Genomic DNA, 20,181 nt, shown 5'->3' on the forward strand with positions numbered 1-20,181 from the left:
AATTTCGTTTGGTGTTTTTACTAATCAAATAATATGAGTTTCATTAGTTTCTTCCTTCCAAAAAACCCAGTTATAACGTCTGAATTTTAAAAAAGTCCAATAGAATATTTGGGGACCCCGATAGCTCAGTTGATAGAGCACTCTCTTTATACGCAAAGGGCCAGAGATCGATCCCGGGTGCAGTCATTTTTTTCTGAATCCCTGTCTACTCAGCAATGAATGGGTAGCTGAGTTTGTTAGATCTGGCGAAAAGTCACCATCGACCCCTCTTATCACCTCATCCACCCCCTCTTATTATAACTTCACGTCTCTCTCTTACTCTTCAATGCTCGCTGCCCTCTAATGTGTGTGTTGTGGGGGGGGGGGGGGGGGGGTAGGAGTTGCGTGTTTGTATCAACGCCACGAACAACTCGATCAACGCCTTGGGCATGCCATTATCTCCGTTAATGGGGATAAATTTCAAATTTTATTAAATTATCGAAGTAACAATGAAGTACGGTGAGCAAATAAAGAAGGCATCACCCCTCTTCTCTAATTAGGTTACAATTTGAAATGAGTGTGACTACTCCGTGTGTTTTACTCCTGTAGGCCACGGTTTTCATCGTGTAGCGGTCTTTAACGGTTCAAGAATAACGATCCCACGCTCTCAAAGGTCAAACCGGTTCGAATTTCCAACAGTCTCTCAGGAATGTTCAATGTCGAAAAGGACCGGTCCTACTAGGACCGGTCCTTGCGGTCTTCATTTCCCAAGGACCGTAGGACCTTGGTCCTTAAGCTTGCCAAGGACCGCCCCGCACTATTGAACAGCATTATACAAGTAGGCAAGGAGCCAAACTCAATAGATAAAAATAAAGTAACTTTTAAATAAAAATCTTCTCAAAATGTTAGCAATGGACTAGAATTTCTTTTAAACATTCAGAAATCAATATATTTCATATGAAGATTTGAATGCTGGATGGGGCGAAAACATTTTTGATTATAGTATGTAGCATTACATGACTTTGTAATTTGTTATAATTTGTTTTCAGGTTAAATCCCCGATATCACAATATTGTCATTGATGCTCAAAAGATCAAGCAACAGTCATTAATGATTTGTAAGAATTGTTACAATTTCAAATACACGATACACGCACGGAACAGTTATATCACAAAACCGTCATAGTAAGACACAATTATAGAAAACATTTTTTATTGCCAACAATTGAAAAGAGATTGATTGTTTGGATCATACTAAAAAAAGTAAAATTTGATAAGTACTCATAGCCAACTGTTCATGATAATACTAATAATAATAATAATAATATATTGGTAAATAAACCATTGACAAGCGGACTGACATACACACTGGAATGTACACACCTATACACCTGCAAATCAGACACACATACCCACAAGTAAAAAAAACAAACAATATTATTATAATATATATATTTTCAAATTTTTTATTATTATATCTTTCTCTCCAAAAACAAAACTGACCCCAATGAAATATGGCAAGATATCATTTACTGTGCTGATCTTGAATCATCATTGTTTATTTTCTTCTATCCCTAACTACCAAAGCTGGTGTTAGCATCCAGATATTTTATCATGCAACAAAAGTATTATAATAGTCCATTTCAAAATACAACATTATCACACATTTCGATCTGCTTTTCTCAACCCGTGTCGTGTAATGTCACAAATCTTTGTCTAGTCTTAGATTTTACTAGACCTTATGAATCCTAAATATGAATAATGTATCTTTTATGGTTGTCACCCAATCGTCAATTCCTTTGATGTTTTGCAGTGTTTTCATTAGAACATTATAATTTTACAGTAACACACACAACATAACATATTGAGGACTATTTTCAAGTAGGGGTGTCGCATGGACACATAGCAGAATTCTTGACCCCACCACCTCAATTTCCAGACAAAACAAACCAACATAAACCATTCCCATCCCTGTTTTACTCAAACATTATTGTGAATGACTTTTAGTAAAATGGAAAGAGGGTGGAATGCAAATTAAATCTGTACAACGTGTTAAATTCTACCTTTTTGTTGTGATGAAGATCTCTCAATGACGCCCATAAATCCTGTGATTAACATACATGCAGTGCGTTAATATGTCGCTAAATTATATGAAACACATTGTTTTAAAAAATATAGTAAATCTACTATATTATGATGCAAGGCAGCTTCTTTGTTTTTCCAATGAGGAAATAATTAGTAAGGTCTAGTGCAATCTAAATCTGTCAAATTACAACAAAAGTTATCAAACAGTTTCAAAGGTATGAGCCAAAGAGTGTGAGCAGGAATTTTGAAAGATAAAGAACTGAGCAAGTGTGTATGAAAGGTGCCAGACAAAGCAAGAAAGAAAAATACAAGAAATAAAGCCATCCCAAAAAATCAGTCAACCTCGTCATTTTTCTGTTCAAAGATTGAAAAACATAAAAATTTATCATTTTTTTCAACACGATTAACCTGACTGGTAATCAGAAAGTCTGAGGTTCAATCCCCAGATAAGGTCGACTGATATTTTAGGATTTTTTCTTGTATTTTTCTTCATTGCTTTGTCTGGCACCTTTCATATATATTTGTTCAGTTCTTTATCTTACACGGGTGCCTGCTCCTTAATTTCTTAATTTCCAAATAAATTTTGAATCGGACTATAATTATAATAGTGAACAGCTCTTTCACCCATTCCAATATTCAGTAAATTATAGATAATACAGACACAGAAGATTTCTTTCGGTATGCCAAATTCAGCCAGTTGAAATACATAATATTCAATTTGCATAATTTGAAAATAAATGCTTGTTTATATGAAAAGTGTAAAATTATATTTAAAATTGCCATATTGTTGAAATGCACAATAATGCCCTGCGGTAAAATATTGAAAGGCCAACATTATGTATAGCATGTTTATAAACGCTATTCATTCATAAATTTCCGAATATTAATAAAATAAAATAAATGCATGCATTTTTCTGTTCAAAGATTGAAAAACATAAAAATCTATCAATTTTTTTCAACACGATTTTTATATCCATAGTTGAGCTCTGCACCACCACTGACATTGATGTTGATACCAGTGCAAAATGTTGCGTCTGCGGCCAAGAAAAGACAAACCAAACCACACTCCTCAATTGTTCCGAACCTCCCTATGAGCTGAAAAAGAAATATTTCATCATGAAATAAGGAAATACACACAACAAGCATAATGAATCAATTGATGGTTGATTTGTTAAACCATTAGAAAAATAGAAATGAAGTGAGTAGGAGAATAAAAACTTTGCGGCAGCGATGGGGGCTTGAACCCGTGACTTTACTGGGACAACTCCGCCTGACCGGGGATGTCGTGACTCTACCATACCATATGAGCTATCCATGACCCGTATATATATATAATATGACTGAGCATTCACACTATTTCAATAATAGGAATAGATGGGGTTTTTTTTCTAGTCTTCTTTTATGTGTTTCTCTCATTTTAATATATTGTTTACTACAGTACTGTTTCATGCCACCAGGGCAATCTACGGGAAGAATACATTTATTTATCAATAATATATATATTACATTATAAATTTATATACTTTATATGACTTTATACTTCCCGTAGATTACCCTAGTGACATGAAACAGTACTGTAGAAGTAAACAATAATTCTATATTTATATACATTTACTGCTCCTTTAAAATTAAAGTCGAGCACTTTTATTTTGTGGTTTTTATCTTATATATATATATATATATATATATATATATATATATATATATATATATATATATATATATATATATATATATATATATATATATATATATATATATCCTTTCTTTAAAAAATATAGCATTGTGGAGAACATTGTGCTTATTTGAGTCAATAAAAAAGATACGGCGCACAACTCTACTGAAAGATTTGAACAATAGAAATGTATTTCTTACAGATAGATAAACAGATAACTTGATTTCCTTTTATAATTTAAAGTCAGTTTGAAAGTTCGTTAAGTCAAACAGATATCATAAAAAATTTACCGAAGACACTAACAGACTCATGGCCACACCCTCAACTCTATCTGTCCAGTAGAGTTGTTACTTCCGTTGTGTTGATTTAGCAGTGATCAGTGTTGTTATGTAGTAGTAGTGTGTTCTCATTGAGTGTATGTTTATGTGTGTGCGTGTGTGTGTGTGTGTGTGTGTGTGCGGTGTATATTTGTGTGTGTATGTGTGTTTTGTAGGAATGTGGTTGCGTGGAAGAAAAAAAAAGGGGGGGGGGTGTCCATCAAGTAGAGAAATTCCTGAGCAAGGGGGGGGGGGGGGGGGGGGAGGTATTTGCTAGGAACTGTCAGATTGGCATTTTTCAGCAAATCGTGGCATTCATAGTGATATAATTCACTTGATCACATAACGGTATTCGGATTTACAGAAATTTTAAACAAGTTTCACCGATTAACAATATCAACTAATATTACTGCTGATATTACTGTCGTTTTTATGCCATCGATGTGATAATTATTGCCCTGGGAAATATTAATTTAAACGTTTCGGCAAACTGTCAATTGGTTCTGTCTAGCTTCTAGCCCGAACAAACCAAAAGTAGACAGATTCGGGGACTTGATATTTATCGCTTCCGCTTCAGATTTTCATTTGACCTCACATAAGTTAAGTAAAGGGGAGACATTCCGAAAGCTCCTACATCCCCAGTATTCATTCAATTTGTGTTTTCACCATTGATCTTTTGTCAGGCATTTATTTATTCAATTTGTCATCATATAAAAGCGTTTTAAAAACTCTAGAACAAACCTTGACAGATTTGTGAAAGTTTAAAATTTCCTAATTTGACCAATGTTTTGATTCTCGGCCGAAGTATTGAAGGTAGTGCAAAGCACTCCCAAGTAAAGCGTGGTAAAGACTTGCGACTTATTGATATTGATATCTACTGACTGATAAACTAAAATCAAGCCGAATAAAGCATGGCAGCGACGACAAGCACATCGGTTAAAATGTGCATCTAATCGTAATCAAGCTCATCAAAAAAATGATTCTGGCAATATCGAATGAAAATAGTTCTTTCCCCGCGAAATTGCGGGGTTTTTACTAGTTTATATTATAAGGCACAAAGATCACTAGGTATTTTAAAATTCATTAATATTTTTAGCATTTTTAGTTTGCAATTTTAAACTGTTCCATGTTTTGACTATACGAATATAAGTGTATTCTTCCCAATCAAAGTCGAGTATCTTAAAATAAATATTTTGAATTCATCTCCATGAAAGAATATAATTGGAGTTTAATCAAATGTAATGGGGGCAGCATGGCTCAGCAGTGCAGTCTTTGCTTCGTATCCAAAAGGTACTGAGTTCGACTACCAAATTTATGTATATATGAAATATATATATAAAACTGTGAATCATTTAATGAAGGTACAAACCTGCGCATCTCTTCCAGATTTCATTGATTTCTCATAATCCCCAGATGCATAAGCAGCTTGCTCCCACAATGGAGTCACAATATTCCCTGGAGCAAAACTTTTATAGGAAAAAAAATTGTGCTGTCATATTATTTAGGTTTATAAATATATCAAAAGAAGAAATGATGAACTGAAATGAATTAAATATTGATGCTAAATGTGTAAAATTTCAGGACATGTATCACCTGACACCCATCCATACTATGACATCCTCTCATATATCTTTTGGAGCGGACAAGGTAAGGATGATGATGATGATGATGATGAGGTGAGAGAGAAAGAGTCTGTTAGTGACAGAGAGAGAGAGAGAGAGAGAGAGAGAGAGAGAGAGAGAGAGAGAGAGAGAGAGACAGAGAGAGAGAGTGTGTGTGTGTTCAGTTAGTGAGAGAGAAAGAGAGAGTCAGTTAGTGAGAGAGAGAGAGTCAGTTAGTGAGAGTGAGAGAGAGAGAGAGAGAGTCAGTTAGTGAGAGAGAGTGAGAGAGAGAGAGAGAGTCAGTTAGTGAGAGAGAGAGAGAGAGTCAGTTAGTGAGAGAGAGAGTGAGAGAGAGAGTGAGAGAGAGAGAGAGAGAGAGAGAGAGAAAGAGTCAGTGTGAGAGAGAAAGAGAAAGAAGGGGAGCGAGTGAGAGAGAGAGAGAGAGAGAGAGAGAGAGAGAGAGAGAGAGAGTAGAGGAAGATGGCATGTGGGATAAAATTGGGTTGGGTCTGTTTAATCTGGTGGAACACAGTTTGCAGTCATCGGTTAAACACTAACTCAAATCAAGGACTCAGCTTCCATGGGCAATTTGACCATGAAAGACCATGATATATATACACAGATAAAAGTGCCAAAACAATTTGGCTGCATCCTGTGGGATTGTCTTGGCGTTTTATATATATCTAGATTGAAACCATTTATTTTATGAAAAATATCTTGCATAGGGTATTGAACTTTATTGTATTGTACTACTTGATTTTTATTTATATAATGTGTCAATTGACAGTATGTGTGTTGTAAGATTATTGTTACAAATGTATGATTTAGCGTAATAATGTCATAGGGAAGCGCATAGAGCACGACATCGTCATGGTTATGCGCTGTCGAAATTTTATTTATTTATTATTATTATTATCATATTATAATAATAATAATAATAATTATTATTATATTATTATTATTATTATTATTATTATTATTATTATTATTATTATTATTATTATTATTATTATTATTATTATTATTATTATCATTATCAATTATTACTTTAGATTTATAAAATTCCTACCTGTTCACTCGCACTAGGTGTTCCGCTTCGTCAATAGCCAGGGCCTTCGTCATTGACATCACCCCACCCTGGAAGGAAAATTCAAGACAAAATCAAGTTCATGTGAGAAATGATGTTTTTCAAGTTTAAAAAGCATCCACTGTTGTTTTGTCTTTTGCTTTTTTTTCCACCTCAGGAGTGAGAGACATCCAACGTTTGTCATCACTTTGCCAGTTTATTTCTATCTCCTTCTTATATATATAAAAACACACTAAACATACTGTTGTTTCATGACTGGTCTCAATTGCAGTTTAAGAATACTTTCAAATTACTTATTTCACAAATATTCAGTAAATAATTCAAATTCTTATTTATATTATATATATTATATATATATATATATTATATATATATATAATATTATATATATATATATATATATATATATATATATATATATATATATATATATATATATACATATATATATATATATACACAGGCCTGTAAATGGTTGGTGAAAAAATTCTCGGAACTTTTTGGACACGCGAAAATAGACACAACAGGACAAAAATATGGACACAACACCGATATGACACGTCAATTGACTAGTCAAATCATATCACTTTCCCTACTTATTTATAACGAGGTCCTTATTTTATGGTATCAAAAAAAAAATCCCAATTATTGAGGTCCAGGTCTGAGTTAGTTGTAAAATGAAAGGAAGAGAACAATTCCTACCCTTTTGAAGGATGTGTATCTAGTCTAGATTCTAGACGTCTAGTGCTCGACACGGGGAGCTGCGTATCTTCCCTCCTGTTTGTGTAAAATGTTTACGCTGATTCTTTCGTTTATTTGAAGATATAGAAAGAAGAAGAAGAAGAAGAAAAGAGAAGAAGAAGAAAAGAAGAAGAAGAAAAGAAGAGAAGAAAGAAGAAGAAGAAGAAGAAGAAGAAGAAGAAGAAGAAGAGAAGAAGAAGAAGAAGAAGAAGAAGAAGAAGAGAAGAAGAAAGAAGAGAGAAGAGAAGAGAAGAAGAAGAAGAGGAGGAGGTGGTGCGGTGGTGTGAGAGCTTTCGGAGAAGAATATATATTTCGGAGGAAAAATAATTATTTCGCATTAATTTTTTTTCCGTCTCACATCGTGACGGAACCAAAGAAATATAGAGACTGAGAAATAAGAACCAGAGATATGCATGTGTGTCGGTAGCAAAATAGAGAGAAACCTTCTGGTCCGGTTTGACACACTTCGGTGTGTGCATTATTTACTGACTAGGTGTGTGTGTGTGTGTGTGTGTGAAGACGACTCGCGCGAACTTCGCGACCTCTCTCTCTCTGGCTGTGGCACAGTAGCCAAGCAGTGAATACATAAACGTCTAGCGGGGCGTGTAGGTGGCATGATAGTATTATAGCTAACTGATAGACGGCATGTTTTGTTTTTGGTGTGACAAATAAAAAGTGTTTTTTTTTGTTTTGTTTTTTAAGTCGGCATTTGAAACGGATTAAAATCTAATTTTTTCGAGGAACGAAATAAAAGTCTTTTATTTTCTTTTTTATTGGTTCTGTTCTTTGGCATTACGAATTTTATTTTTACTATTATCTTTTATTATTTTTTTTTAGAACTTATAGAGCAAAATCGTACTGTCGGAAATCCAACAATAGAGGGAAGATTTAATCACATTTTCTCACCGTACTCAGGTGTAAAATGAGTACCTGGCCGTTAACAGCATTGTCTCTGTCGGATAAAAAATGTAATATTGTCTAACAGGCGTCATGTCCCATTTTAAATGTTACGTGCTGCTGTTGGACTGGGACATGAAGCCTGTTAGACAATATTACATTTTTTATCAGACAGAGACAATGCTGTTTACGGCCAGGTACTCATTTACACCTGAGTACGGTGAGAAAATGTGATTAAAGAGCCTTTTCCAAGGACTCAACAAAGTGCTAACCCTTCATATTCCAAAAGTGGAATCAGAACAGCTGAGAATAGGAATTTGAGACAAAAAGTAGGAATCTTATAACAATGGATAATTCTGTACCAACATTACCACCAACTTTGCCACCAAATACATAAAGACTGTATTCGGGCACAGCTGGCAAAACCACATATCACATGTATTAGGTAATGGAAAGGGGAAGAGGGGAAAGGAGTGCAATCAATTTTGGCAATCTTTTTTTTTTTCAATTCAACTTTTTAACCCCCCACTTTTTTTCTTCTTACCATTATCATCATGTTTGAAAATCGAAATTTAAGAGACAATGATAAAATAGTGGAAAAGGAAAAATGAAAATAAGAATGATTCCACCAAAAGTGGAAGGGTTGGCAGGTATGTGTAAATGTAGACAATCCCACTGAAATTTATAAAAACAGTTTCTTCCCAAGAACTAAAAGAGAATGGAATTCATGGGACAATGTGGCTCAACGGTATGGTCATTGCTTCATACCCGATAGGTACTGAGTTTGCTTATCTGCCGCATTGTGTGGCCTTGAGCAAGTCACCTAGTCTTAGTTCACTTTGTGGCGCTGCACTGCAGCTGACACCTGGGTTATTCCAGTCTTCCCTTGGAATGGACTCTAAAGGAAAATTTCCCCTTAGGGATGAATAAAGAGAACTATATTTTCTTATCCCCAGGTCACATTATCAACAGCCTTCATCAGATGATTAGTCTTAATTTAGCCCCCTACCCATCCATCGTTTTGTTTCATTTTGCTACTGTTACAGAACTAGAGCTTTTATATAGTGCAATATCCGCAGTGCAGTGCTGCAAATTGAGGTAGGGTGATGGTAATGGTGGTGATTATGATGATGATGATGATTTTGATGATGGTACAAACCTTGGTAGTGGCATACGTGACAGCACCAGGTTGTCCAATAGTTGCAACCAAACTGCTGTTGTTTATTATGTTACCCTGGGTTTTCCTGAGATGTGGCAGGCAGTACTGAGGGCGAGGGGGAGGGAGGGGGAGGGGAGGGATTATTGAAAAAAAACAAAACAAAAAATTCAAAATTTAAAAAATCAATGATTGGTAGAAATTTAAAAAACCACAAAACAAATTTGATAAACGCTCTGGTTTAGTATTTTCTTTTTTTTTTGAAGCTGTTATATTCATTTTTGTATATTACTTTATATCAAATTCATAACTTTACACCAGACAGTTAGTTACCTTTGAGGTGTAGAAATATCCCATCACATTGAGACTATTAAGCTTGAGCATATCGTCAGCAGAAAAATCATCAATGGGCATATGTGGAGGATCTGAATAGATAATTAGTGAAAAAATAATCAATAATAGATTTATAAGTGTGTAAGTAACTAATGCTAAAATAGAAGATATCGGGTTGAAGACCAAGATCAATTCTGCAGCAGTGCAACATATTTCATGGTCCTCTGCCTGTAGGAACAGGAACTGGATATTCATAATGGATATCATTATAAATGGGCTGTTCTGTATTTGATGTCTGAATGCCACTGCTGATGCTGCTACTACTGCTACTACTACTACTGCTTCTACTACCACTACTGCTTACACTACTACAACAACTAGTACAACTACAACCACTATTAGTGCCACTACTACTTCTACTTCTACTAATCCTTCCCCTATTTTTACTACTACCACCACAACCACCACTACTACTGCTGCCACTGCTGCTGCTACTACTACAAGTCACTCTCAGTATCACTGCTAACATTTTGGGAGAGAAATCACTATCAACAATGTTATACCTCAACCACTGACAAACACCAAAAAATATTATTTATTCCAAACTCCCAGTAAATTGTACATAGATTAGATAAGTTAACAGACGCACATAGACAAACATAAACAACTTACGAGAACCAGCATTGTTGACAAGACAGTCCAGGCGGCCAAACTTTTCAATTGTTTTCTCAACAAGGTCCTGGAAATATAAACAAGATGCAAAATATTCAGTGCTTGGTGCACAACAAGTCATCTCTCTTAACCCTAAAATATATATCAGATCTATCATGATCTATTAAGAGAAAAAAATAAATAAACACAAAATCATTCATAAAGAATTACAAAAACAATCAGAGACAGAGAGAGAGAGAGAGAGAGAGAGAGAGAGAGAGAGAGAGAGAGAGAGAGAGAGAGAGAGAGAGAGAGAGAGAGAGAGAGAGAGAGAGAGAGATCGCGATTGGATGACATTGCACACCTGCTGCTGAATGGTACGGCCGAGATCTCAGCTTTCTTTCAACTGCACACACTGACTACGCATTCAAGTGAACAACAGGAACAAGAGGGCTGTTTCCCTTGAAATTAATAGGAATAATTTATAACAGGGATTTTAGACTGGTTCCACATCACTGTTATACTGAGGTTCCACTTTACTGATAAGCATTTTTCATGACTGGGCTTTCAAGTAGAGATTGCTGTATTAACTTCATGATGTAAATGCAGTCATCTGCTAAACATCCCTTATTATATATCAATAAAGTACACAATAAATTTGTAAACTTGCCATTGTACTAAAAGTCTGATGCTACATCACTACTACAACTACTACTACTACTACTATTACTACGACTACTACTACTACTACTACTACTACTACTACTACTACTACTACTACCACTACTACTACCACTACTATAAAGTACACAATAAATTTGTAAACTTGCAATAGTGCTAGAAGTCTGATGCTACATCACTACCACTACTACTACTACTACTACTATTACTACTTACAATTACTACTTACTACTACTACTACTACTACTACTACTACTACTACTACTACTACTACTACTACTACTTACAATTACTACTTACTACTACTACTACTACTACTACTACTACTACTAATACTACTACCACTACCACCACCACCACCACCACTGAACGCACTATACTATGATTTAGAATTGAATACATATAAACATGTTATATATAAAATATATAAGTGGTTGTAGGACATTATATACAAAGAGAGAGAGAGAGAGAGAGAGAGAGAGAGAGAGAGAGAGAGAGAGAGAGAGAGAGAGAGAGAGAGAGTGTATATGTGTGAGAGCGTGAATACCTTCACATCTTCCTCCTTTGACATATCACATTTGATAAAAATGCATTCTCCGGGTCCTTCTTTGTTTAGCTCTGCCTGTGCTTGAATACCATTCTCCTCTGACATGGAGGAAATGAAATTATTTAAAAGAGATCTTAGTCACTTTTTTTCACCATGTTCAAAGGGGTTTGGTGAGAGGGGCACATCAAAGTAATACTCAGTCGGTTTGTTGTAGTTCACAGTGCCTAAGAGCATTTGATGACTTAGTACTACAGAAGTACTTAAGTCACATTTTCAAACTCAAGACCTTCTGATCTGAAACCGAGTGTCACACCACAAGACCAGATACCGATAGCCTTATTTTGAAGTTCTTTTGCAAAAGAGAAAAACCTCTGATTGTTTCCCCCAACACCTAGCCTACAGACTGACCACCTGGGTTACTAGGCTGGAGTTAGATTTAGAAATCTTAATTCAAAGTCACAGCGATCTGAAATGCTAATCTATGTATTATACCATTTTGCTAGCCCCCCCCCCCCCCCCCCCCCCCCCCTCCACTTCCCTAAAAATACAAGTTTTGCTGAATTGTCAAAAACTGAATAAGACAAGCAAAGTATTGTTTCCACCGAGCGCTTACAGATAAATATAGATATATAAATCAGCTTGCAAAATCAAAACAAACTAATGATACCACATATCTTATCAAAACATTAGGTGCAATTATAAAAACTGTAACAAAGTGAAAGAAAATATGAACTACATTCACAACTCACTGTGATAACATACTGTACTCTAAACCAGAAAAAAATAATATTGTTATTGAAATTGACATAACAAAGATAAGATAGGGTTAAAAGTAAGTCAAATGGTAAAATTGGCTATTGCTACACTGAGAAAATGTCGAAATCATTTTTCATATTTAGCTCTCTATGATTTCCATTTATGATGAGGGTCCAAGAAGCCTCCAGTCTGACTGTAGTCAAAGTCGTTTAATTGGGAGAGTGGCTGTATGCAGAAATCGTTCCAATTAAGTGGTGGTCTAATTATTCCATTTTTTTTTTCAGATGACTTTCATTAATGGAACAATCTATCAAAACTACATACATGTAGTAATTATAGTAGCATTTGTAATAATGTAGTAATTGTAGTAAATATAAAAGTGATATATAGCTTCTTTACTTTCATTTGATCTCGAAGTTTGCCTTCTTTTAAAATCAATATTCAACATTACAAGCATGTCGCTATGGTAAGAGGCGTAAAGAGAATGAATAACCATTTAATGGCCACACAATTAATACAAAACTGTCATTACACAAAAAAATTACACATTCAATGTGACATGCTCGTTTGAAGAAAACAACCATTTGCATCATAATCTGAATCTGTGCCCTTAATGATTATTCATTGCTCCTAAAGATGTTAAATTTGCAAAGTCTAGAAAAGAAGATAAGAGGGAATTGATTTCAAGTAACTCAACGGCGCTGTTCATTATGAACCTACAATAATACTTTTATAATTGCTCTTTAAAAAAAAAGATATTTTGTTTAGGGTTAATTTGAATTTTTAAAAAAGGATCTAAAAAGTTTGATGAAGCTCAGAAATTGTTCCAATTAACTGATGCATTCTGATTAACCAGTAAAAATTACATAGAAAAAAATTCAGTCATTGACAGATTGTTCCAATTAAGCGGCTGTACTGATTAAGTGGTGTTCCAATTACCAGCTTCAACTGGTTTTTTAATGTATCTACATAGCAACCTAGCAAATATACACAGTTCTGCCATTTAGCTTTGACCGCCAAAAGAAAATGAGAGAAATATGTCCCTGAATGGGCTCCTAACCAATTTCCAACAGTTGCAATTGAGTCGTTATTGTACTGGAAAACATTGTCCTTTGAGTGATTTGTTAAGATAAGGAAAACAGAAAGAAGACGGAGGGGGTCACGTTTGAATGTGACAAGATTTCAAAGCTGCATCATTTCCCCAATATTTTTGTGTGACTATGTGGTCTTGTGGTATGACACTCGCCTTTAGACTAGAAGCGTTAGGGGAGTCCCACTTTGAATGGTGCATAGTTGAGTCCTTGGCTTTTTACTCATTCTCTCATTGTAATCAAGCATAAAATGAGTATATATATCTGTTAACAATGTCGTCTCCGAAAAATTGTAATATCGCCTTACAGGCATCATGTTTCGAGTGTTGCTGTTGGCTAGAGACCCCTTGTAAAACGCTTTGAGAATGTTTAGTGGATATTGCACTATATAAATGCTCAAGTTTTTCTTCATTTCCAAACCTTGTGGGAAGCCTGGGAGTGCTGAAAGCTATTTTTAACTACTACAGCCCTTTCCTTTCTGAGGAGTTTATAATGGTCGGACCGGACCACTATCTGCTGATGTTTGGTGGACTAACTATGTCTCATAAAATAATAATTAGGGAATTATGCTTATGAAAAAGGACGTGTATTTTGAGTCAAATCTAACAGGAGAACCAGATTGTATTTAGATATGGTCTAATTAAAAATAACAACTAATAAAACTATTAATTTGATATATGAATGATGATTGTTGCTGCAAATTGGAAAAAATGCTGTCAAACACTGCTGACATTAAAAAAAGTGTTAAAAACTTTTTTTAAAATTTCATTCAGAAGCAAAGGGTACTAACTTACCATTAATGTCACTAAAAACAACTTTGGAACCATGTTGAACTGAAATCAAATAAAAATATGAAATGAATTAATTTTCAAAGACCCACATGTACCACTGAGATAAACTAAATATTGTCATACCAAAAATAATAGAACTTGATTGTCCATTTGGGTATGGGTATAGTGGTATCTGTATCTGTATGGTAGGTGCTGAAGAAACCAATGGTCTGGTTGTATTTCAGCAACGTCCTCATTGGGCGTGGGCCCATGTCAGTCGGGCTTTGAAATCGTTTAGGTGTGGTGCCATGATGACCAGTTCATCCAGCCCATTCCACTCTGAGATAGTTCTAATGAAGAAAGAATTTCTGTAGTTTTGTGTTCTTGTCTGTGGGATTTTGAAGCAGTTTGAATTGTTTGTACGTATCTCTCTCAATGGGGTTTTCAGTTATGTGGTTGACAAAGGTGAGTGCTTGGATTTTTCTTTTGCATGGTTGTGGTGTGAAAAAGGAGTCTGCCTTTATTGATGGTCCGTTATAATCTTGAACATGATTGACAGACGGGTTTCTTTTCTTCTTTGTTGGAGGCTGATGAGGTTTCTTTCTTATAACATTTTTGTCATGCATCCTGGGGTTCTGCTCTTTTCGTTCCCAGTTATGAACCGGGTGCCCTGTCTCTGGACTCTCTCAAGTTTTTGAATATCCTCTTTCAGGTAGGGGTCCCAAGCAACTGTTCCGTATTCCAATTGTAATCTCACAAGTGCGAGGTAGGTGTTTTTTTTGCATGACGTTGGGGCGTGGCTAAGATTTCGGCGGAGAAAGGTGAGGGTGGAGCTTGCCTTTGGGGTTATTTTGTCAATGTGTTTCCCCCATTTCAAGTCCTTTGAGACGTTGATGCCAAGGTATGGGTTATCGTCAACTTGTTTCAGGATGGTGTTGTTTAACTTGTAGGCCTCATTGTAATTTTTAGCTGTGCTGAGGATGTAGCATTTATTTGCATTAAATTTCATTCCCCCAATCATTAGCCCATTGTTCGAGACTTTTCAAGTCCTCTTGTAGCAATTTTTTATCGTTTGCAGATTTTATTGGTCAGTATATCAGACAGTCATCAGCGAATAACCGAATCTGAGATTTTACTCGTAGAGGTAGGTCATTGATGAATCAAAGAAATAGTATGGGTCCTAGCACCGTTCCCTGTGGTAATCCTGATATGACTGGACATTCATCCGATCACGTGAAGTCTAGGACTACTTTCATGGTACGTTTTGTGAGGAAATTACAAAGCCATGTGTGTAGAGAGCCACGAATTCCGTAATTTTCTAGTTTCTACAGGAGTTTTTGGTGGGGTACAGAATCAAACGCTTTGAGAAAGTTGAGGATGCTGATGTCTGCCTGAGTGTTGGCATTCTGGAGTCTAACAGGTCATTTACAGTTATTAGGAGTTGGCTTTCACATGAGTATCCTTTGCGAAACCCATGATTCAGGTCAGTTAGGATGTCATTGTTCTCAAAGGGGTTCATCATGTTCTTACAGACTATATGCTCTAATAGTTTGGATATTACAGATGTAATATATTTATATTTGTTGCCTTTTTTAAATACAGGTGCGATGCTTGCCTTCAGCCAGTCATTAGGGGGCATCCCAGTGTCGACCGATTTTTGGAAGATTATGCATAATGAGGGGGCCAAACTCTCAGCACACTCCTTTAGTACTGTGTTGGGGATGTTATCTGGACCTGACGCCTTGGATGGGTCGACGTTTTTCAGCAACTTTTCAACTCCTGAGATGTTTATGTTGATATTAGTAAGAGATTAGTCACATCTCTGTGATGTCGGTGGGGTGTTTGTATCATGTGGATCATGGGAGGTAAAGATGGACTTAAATTGATCCAAGAGGATCGTTGCTTTATCCTTCCCCTCAATGTACAGAGTTTCATTTTCTTTCAATGGGGCTACACCAATAGAATAGTTTTTCTTGCTTTTTATGTAGTTCTAAAATGCTTGGAATTGTTTGTTTTAAGTCCTTTTTCTATGACATTGTTAATGTGCGTCCATTCTGCTTGTCTTATTTCACACCTACTTTGACGCTGCAATGATTTGTATGTGTCCCAGGTTCCGCTCAGTTTAGCCTGCTTGAATGCTTTTGCTTTGCGTCTTAGTAGTGCTCGTATTTTCCTGTTCATCCACGGCGGCATTCTTGTTTTTTTATGTACTTTTTGGGGAATTGACTCCTTGATTGCACTGAGTCGGCAGGAGTGAAAATTCATTTACATCCATACCGATTTTGTGCTGTTCTGTGATCTCTGATGACAGTCGCTCGATTCGTTTTCGTAGTGCAGCCCAGTTGGCCTTTTTTAATAAAAAGTGACTGAAAATCATAAATGATCAAGGCATAATTGTTCATTCATGAGTACAGTGGTCACCTCCTAATAACCTTTGAACAACATAATTTTTACTAGAAAAAAACACTCCTCTAATATCCCATTCTTCTTCTTCTTCTTCTTTAAGGCAGATCCTTGTTGGACGTAGCCTCCCAAACAGCCTGACAGAACCCCCTTTGCTCTGCTTGCCCTCGCAGGCACCCTAGATGCAAAGCTTTTCTATTGTAGCATGTCTTTTGATGTGTCAAATTTCTGTCAACTTCAATTTCTTGATAGTTGGCAATTTTTTAGGCTATTCTTAAAGATGCAGATGTTTAATATCTTGGCTGTCCATGTGATTCTTAGGACCCTTCTGTATCACTTATCTCAAATGCATTTATCCTCTTTTCATCTGCGTTTGTTATTGTCCATGATTTACAGTCGTATGTTTGTATGGGGTAAATGCAGATTTCTTTCACTCTTTTACTTAGGATAAAGATCTGAACAAATGTATATTAAAGGTGCCAAACAAAGCAAAAAAGAAAATTACAAGAAAAAAAAAGTTCTTGCTTTGTCTGGCACCTTTCATACACACTTGATCAGATCTTTATCTTGCACCAATGCCTTCACCTTAATTTCTTTATTTTTTTATTTAGCTCTCCTTATATCCCATAACTTATGATAAAAACCCACTATTTTTCACTGAAAACATAACACACATTTTAGAGCATCATTATTTAAATAGAATCTATTCGCAAATATTGACCACCTGAATCAATATTGGGATCATTGTCATTGACAAAGATCTAGATGCTGACAAAAAAAAAATATTTTAAAATCCCATAATCTCGAATGCAATTCATACATAATGCTATAAATATAATACAAGATACAATACTACAATTTATTTGTCTTGCTGCTGTCAGATTAATTACAATTACAGTGCAAACTCTCAATAGCGACATTGTCTTGATCACAAAAAAAAAAAAAAATATGCCAAATAGAGTGGTCTTTTTAGTTTTAGTGAAGGAGGAGTACCAAGAATGCAACTGTGCGATATGTGGACCTGTGAGAATCTGTAACATTACGTCAATGGTCAATGTCTTTCTCTTCAACTTGATAGGAGTAGGAGTAAACATTGTGATTAATTTTCATGTTCATTTATACAATACAGTATTTATCTTATAAGGAAAGGTTAGAATTTCTTGACTTACCCAGTTTGAAATATAGAAGAATTCGTGGGGATTTAATTCAGGTTTATAGATTGGTACATGGTCTGGATAGGATAGACTTTTCTGATTTTTTTTCATATTCTAATATTACTTTTACTAGAGGGGACAAGTTTAAGTTTTTGTCTCTAGATGCAAAACAAACATAAGACAAAACTGGTTCGGTATTCGTATTGTTCAGAAATGGAACAGTTTGAAATTTGAAACAAAGAATGCAAAATCTATGGATTATTTCAAGGTGTTAGTAGACAGGGAATTATATGATGGGAGATTTATATATGACGAATAATACTTGTTTGCTCTGCTGTTGACATGGCTTTCAATCTTGTATGTATATATTATGCATTATTATATTATTATGGTTATCTTCTATACGCGTGTGTATGTGTGTGTGTGTGTGTGTGTGTGTGTGTGTGGTTGTGTGTGCGCTTTGCATGTCAAGGTTAAAATATATGTTTGTACACCACATGAGTACATTTAAGTTGAAATACTATTTTTACCACGTGTATCGTTATTGTAATATTTAATCAATAGATTTATGGCATTACTAATTAATATTAAGGGCATTCAAAGGATCTTATCCTATTTTGCCCTATACCACATGTTATGTTATGTTATGGCCATGGGTTTGATCAACGATCAGAGATGATAGCAGGTTGATAGCGCTGGTAACAGGCCTTGAGGGTACAAATTTATGAATAATGATCATGAATAGAAAATGGATAGGGTCTAGAATGAAGATGTGTAGAGCAGAAGATATATCATTACTTCAACAATCAACGGGAAAAGATCTTACAAATCAATGTCTAAACGAGAACAAAAATTACCAACCAAATGTTTTGACGACTCCAAAGCCTATTCCCCGCGATCCTCCAGTAACAATAGTTACGCGGTCCTTGTAACGTAAGTGATTGCTCATATTTTGGTATTCACCGTGCTGGCTAGTTTTAAAATGAATCAAGCTAAAAGGACGTCATTGAAATATTACAGCATTGACATTTGATCATGTCGATTGTCAAGCAAGATAAGTCTGTTTACCAAAGTATATCATGTGATCAAACTATTCTAATTATAGACTTCGTTACGATGTCATGTGAGTTAACGATTGAACTCGTCGAGTTGGACGAACGATCACACGGAGCCTGCCTTTCACGTTAGAAGATGAAACAGTTAGGAATAATTGTGCTCTGGTTTTTATCAATTTGCGACAAAAATAAAATGTGTTGTAGAAATTGCGATTTTATCCTTTTTTATTCGCGGATGTAAATCGTTGACATTGCTCTTTGGTAAAAATCGGACAAAAATTACGACTTTGGTGATAAAAACTTGAAAAATATTATGAATAATTTATAACTCCCTTATTTGTGGGCCGATTTTGTTATTCGTGGTATCAATTTTATTGTAATAGAGAGATAGGAACTTCCGAGTTATTTTTTCTGATGCGGAATAATTACTTTGTATAATTTAGCACCAATAAAAATGGTTTGTAAATAAAAATGTTACCTTCTTTGATCTACCGCCACCGTCTATTCGTGTAGAATTCTGAGCCGAGTGTCCGAAAGTCTTCGACCAATCACAGGCTCTCTAACCGGCCGATCGAAACAAGGACTCTACCCGTCGTCCGCTATCGTTATGCAAAAAAAAATGTAACACCTTTACGATTAGGCTTAATATCTAAAATCTAAAAGTAAAAAATATAATTGTGAGGAATTTGAAAGTCACATTGCTGAAATCAGCTTGAAAAAGAGAACAACATTAGTTCTTATTTCAGAAAAATCGGTTGAAAACCAACTGTTTTACGAATAAATTTGATTTTAAACTTGTTTTTCTTTAATTTAGCTTTTTTAAACAACTTTTTATTTATTTATCGGCCGATTGTCTTGATTTTTATATCATTGTTTATAGCTCAATGAGACGAGATCAGTGATATACTTTGTTTGTTTCAAATGTAACTAGAACACAATTTGCCTATCAACCATGCCTGGATAATATATTCATCAAGGTGGTGATTGTGACGCAACTATCGGTTGACCGTCTTCAAATGCTTCAGCGAAGACTCAAAGCATAGTTGACAGCTGTTGACACGTGAGCTGTCAGAACTACAAATCGTTGAAGGGTCAAGATGTTCAATAGCCAATCGTTCTTCGATCAAAAAAATGGACGAGAACAACGGTTTGAAATATAGTTATGGTCGGACCTATGAAATCGTTTCTGGGCGGATTTTAGCC

The 20,181-nt window shown here is 35.4% G+C and overlaps 1 protein-coding gene across 1 annotated transcript; it reads right to left on the reverse strand.

Annotated features, from left to right (window-relative positions):
• Positions 1-379: 379 nt before the first annotated feature.
• Positions 380-18,990, reverse strand: LOC144968115 (L-fucose dehydrogenase-like). The gene is made up of 9 exons (XM_078906115.1): positions 18,785-18,990; positions 14,391-14,429; positions 11,750-11,847; positions 10,543-10,609; positions 9,871-9,962; positions 9,541-9,645; positions 6,726-6,793; positions 5,425-5,521; positions 380-3,158 (listed from the first exon to the last, which is right to left on the reverse strand). Exons 1-9 carry the CDS (start codon positions 18,870-18,872, stop codon positions 3,009-3,011), a joined length of 804 nt encoding a protein of 267 aa, XP_078762241.1. The 5' UTR covers positions 18,873-18,990; the 3' UTR covers positions 380-3,008.
• Between the last annotated feature and the right edge of the window lie 1,191 nt (positions 18,991-20,181).

This window comes from Berghia stephanieae, chromosome 3 (genome assembly GCF_034508935.2).
Source record: "Berghia stephanieae isolate SIO BIC M18660-M18661 chromosome 3, UCSD_Bste_1.3, whole genome shotgun sequence".
Taxonomy (NCBI): Eukaryota; Metazoa; Mollusca; class Gastropoda; order Nudibranchia; family Aeolidiidae; genus Berghia; species Berghia stephanieae.

Bases quoted from the DNA above. Each gene is read 5' to 3' on its own strand.
- LOC144968115 (XM_078906115.1), bottom strand. From the start codon at position 18,872: ATGAGCAATCACTTACGTTACAAGGACCGCGTAACTATTGTTACTGGA. The intron at 14,430-18,784 runs GTTGGTAATTTT...ATTTGATTTCAG, and splicing joins TGGAGTCGTCAAAACATTTG to TTCAACATGGTTCCAAAGTT. The intron at 9,963-10,542 runs GTAAGTTGTTTA...TTATCTATTCAG, and splicing joins TGTCAACAATGCTGGTTCTC to ATCCTCCACATATGCCCATT.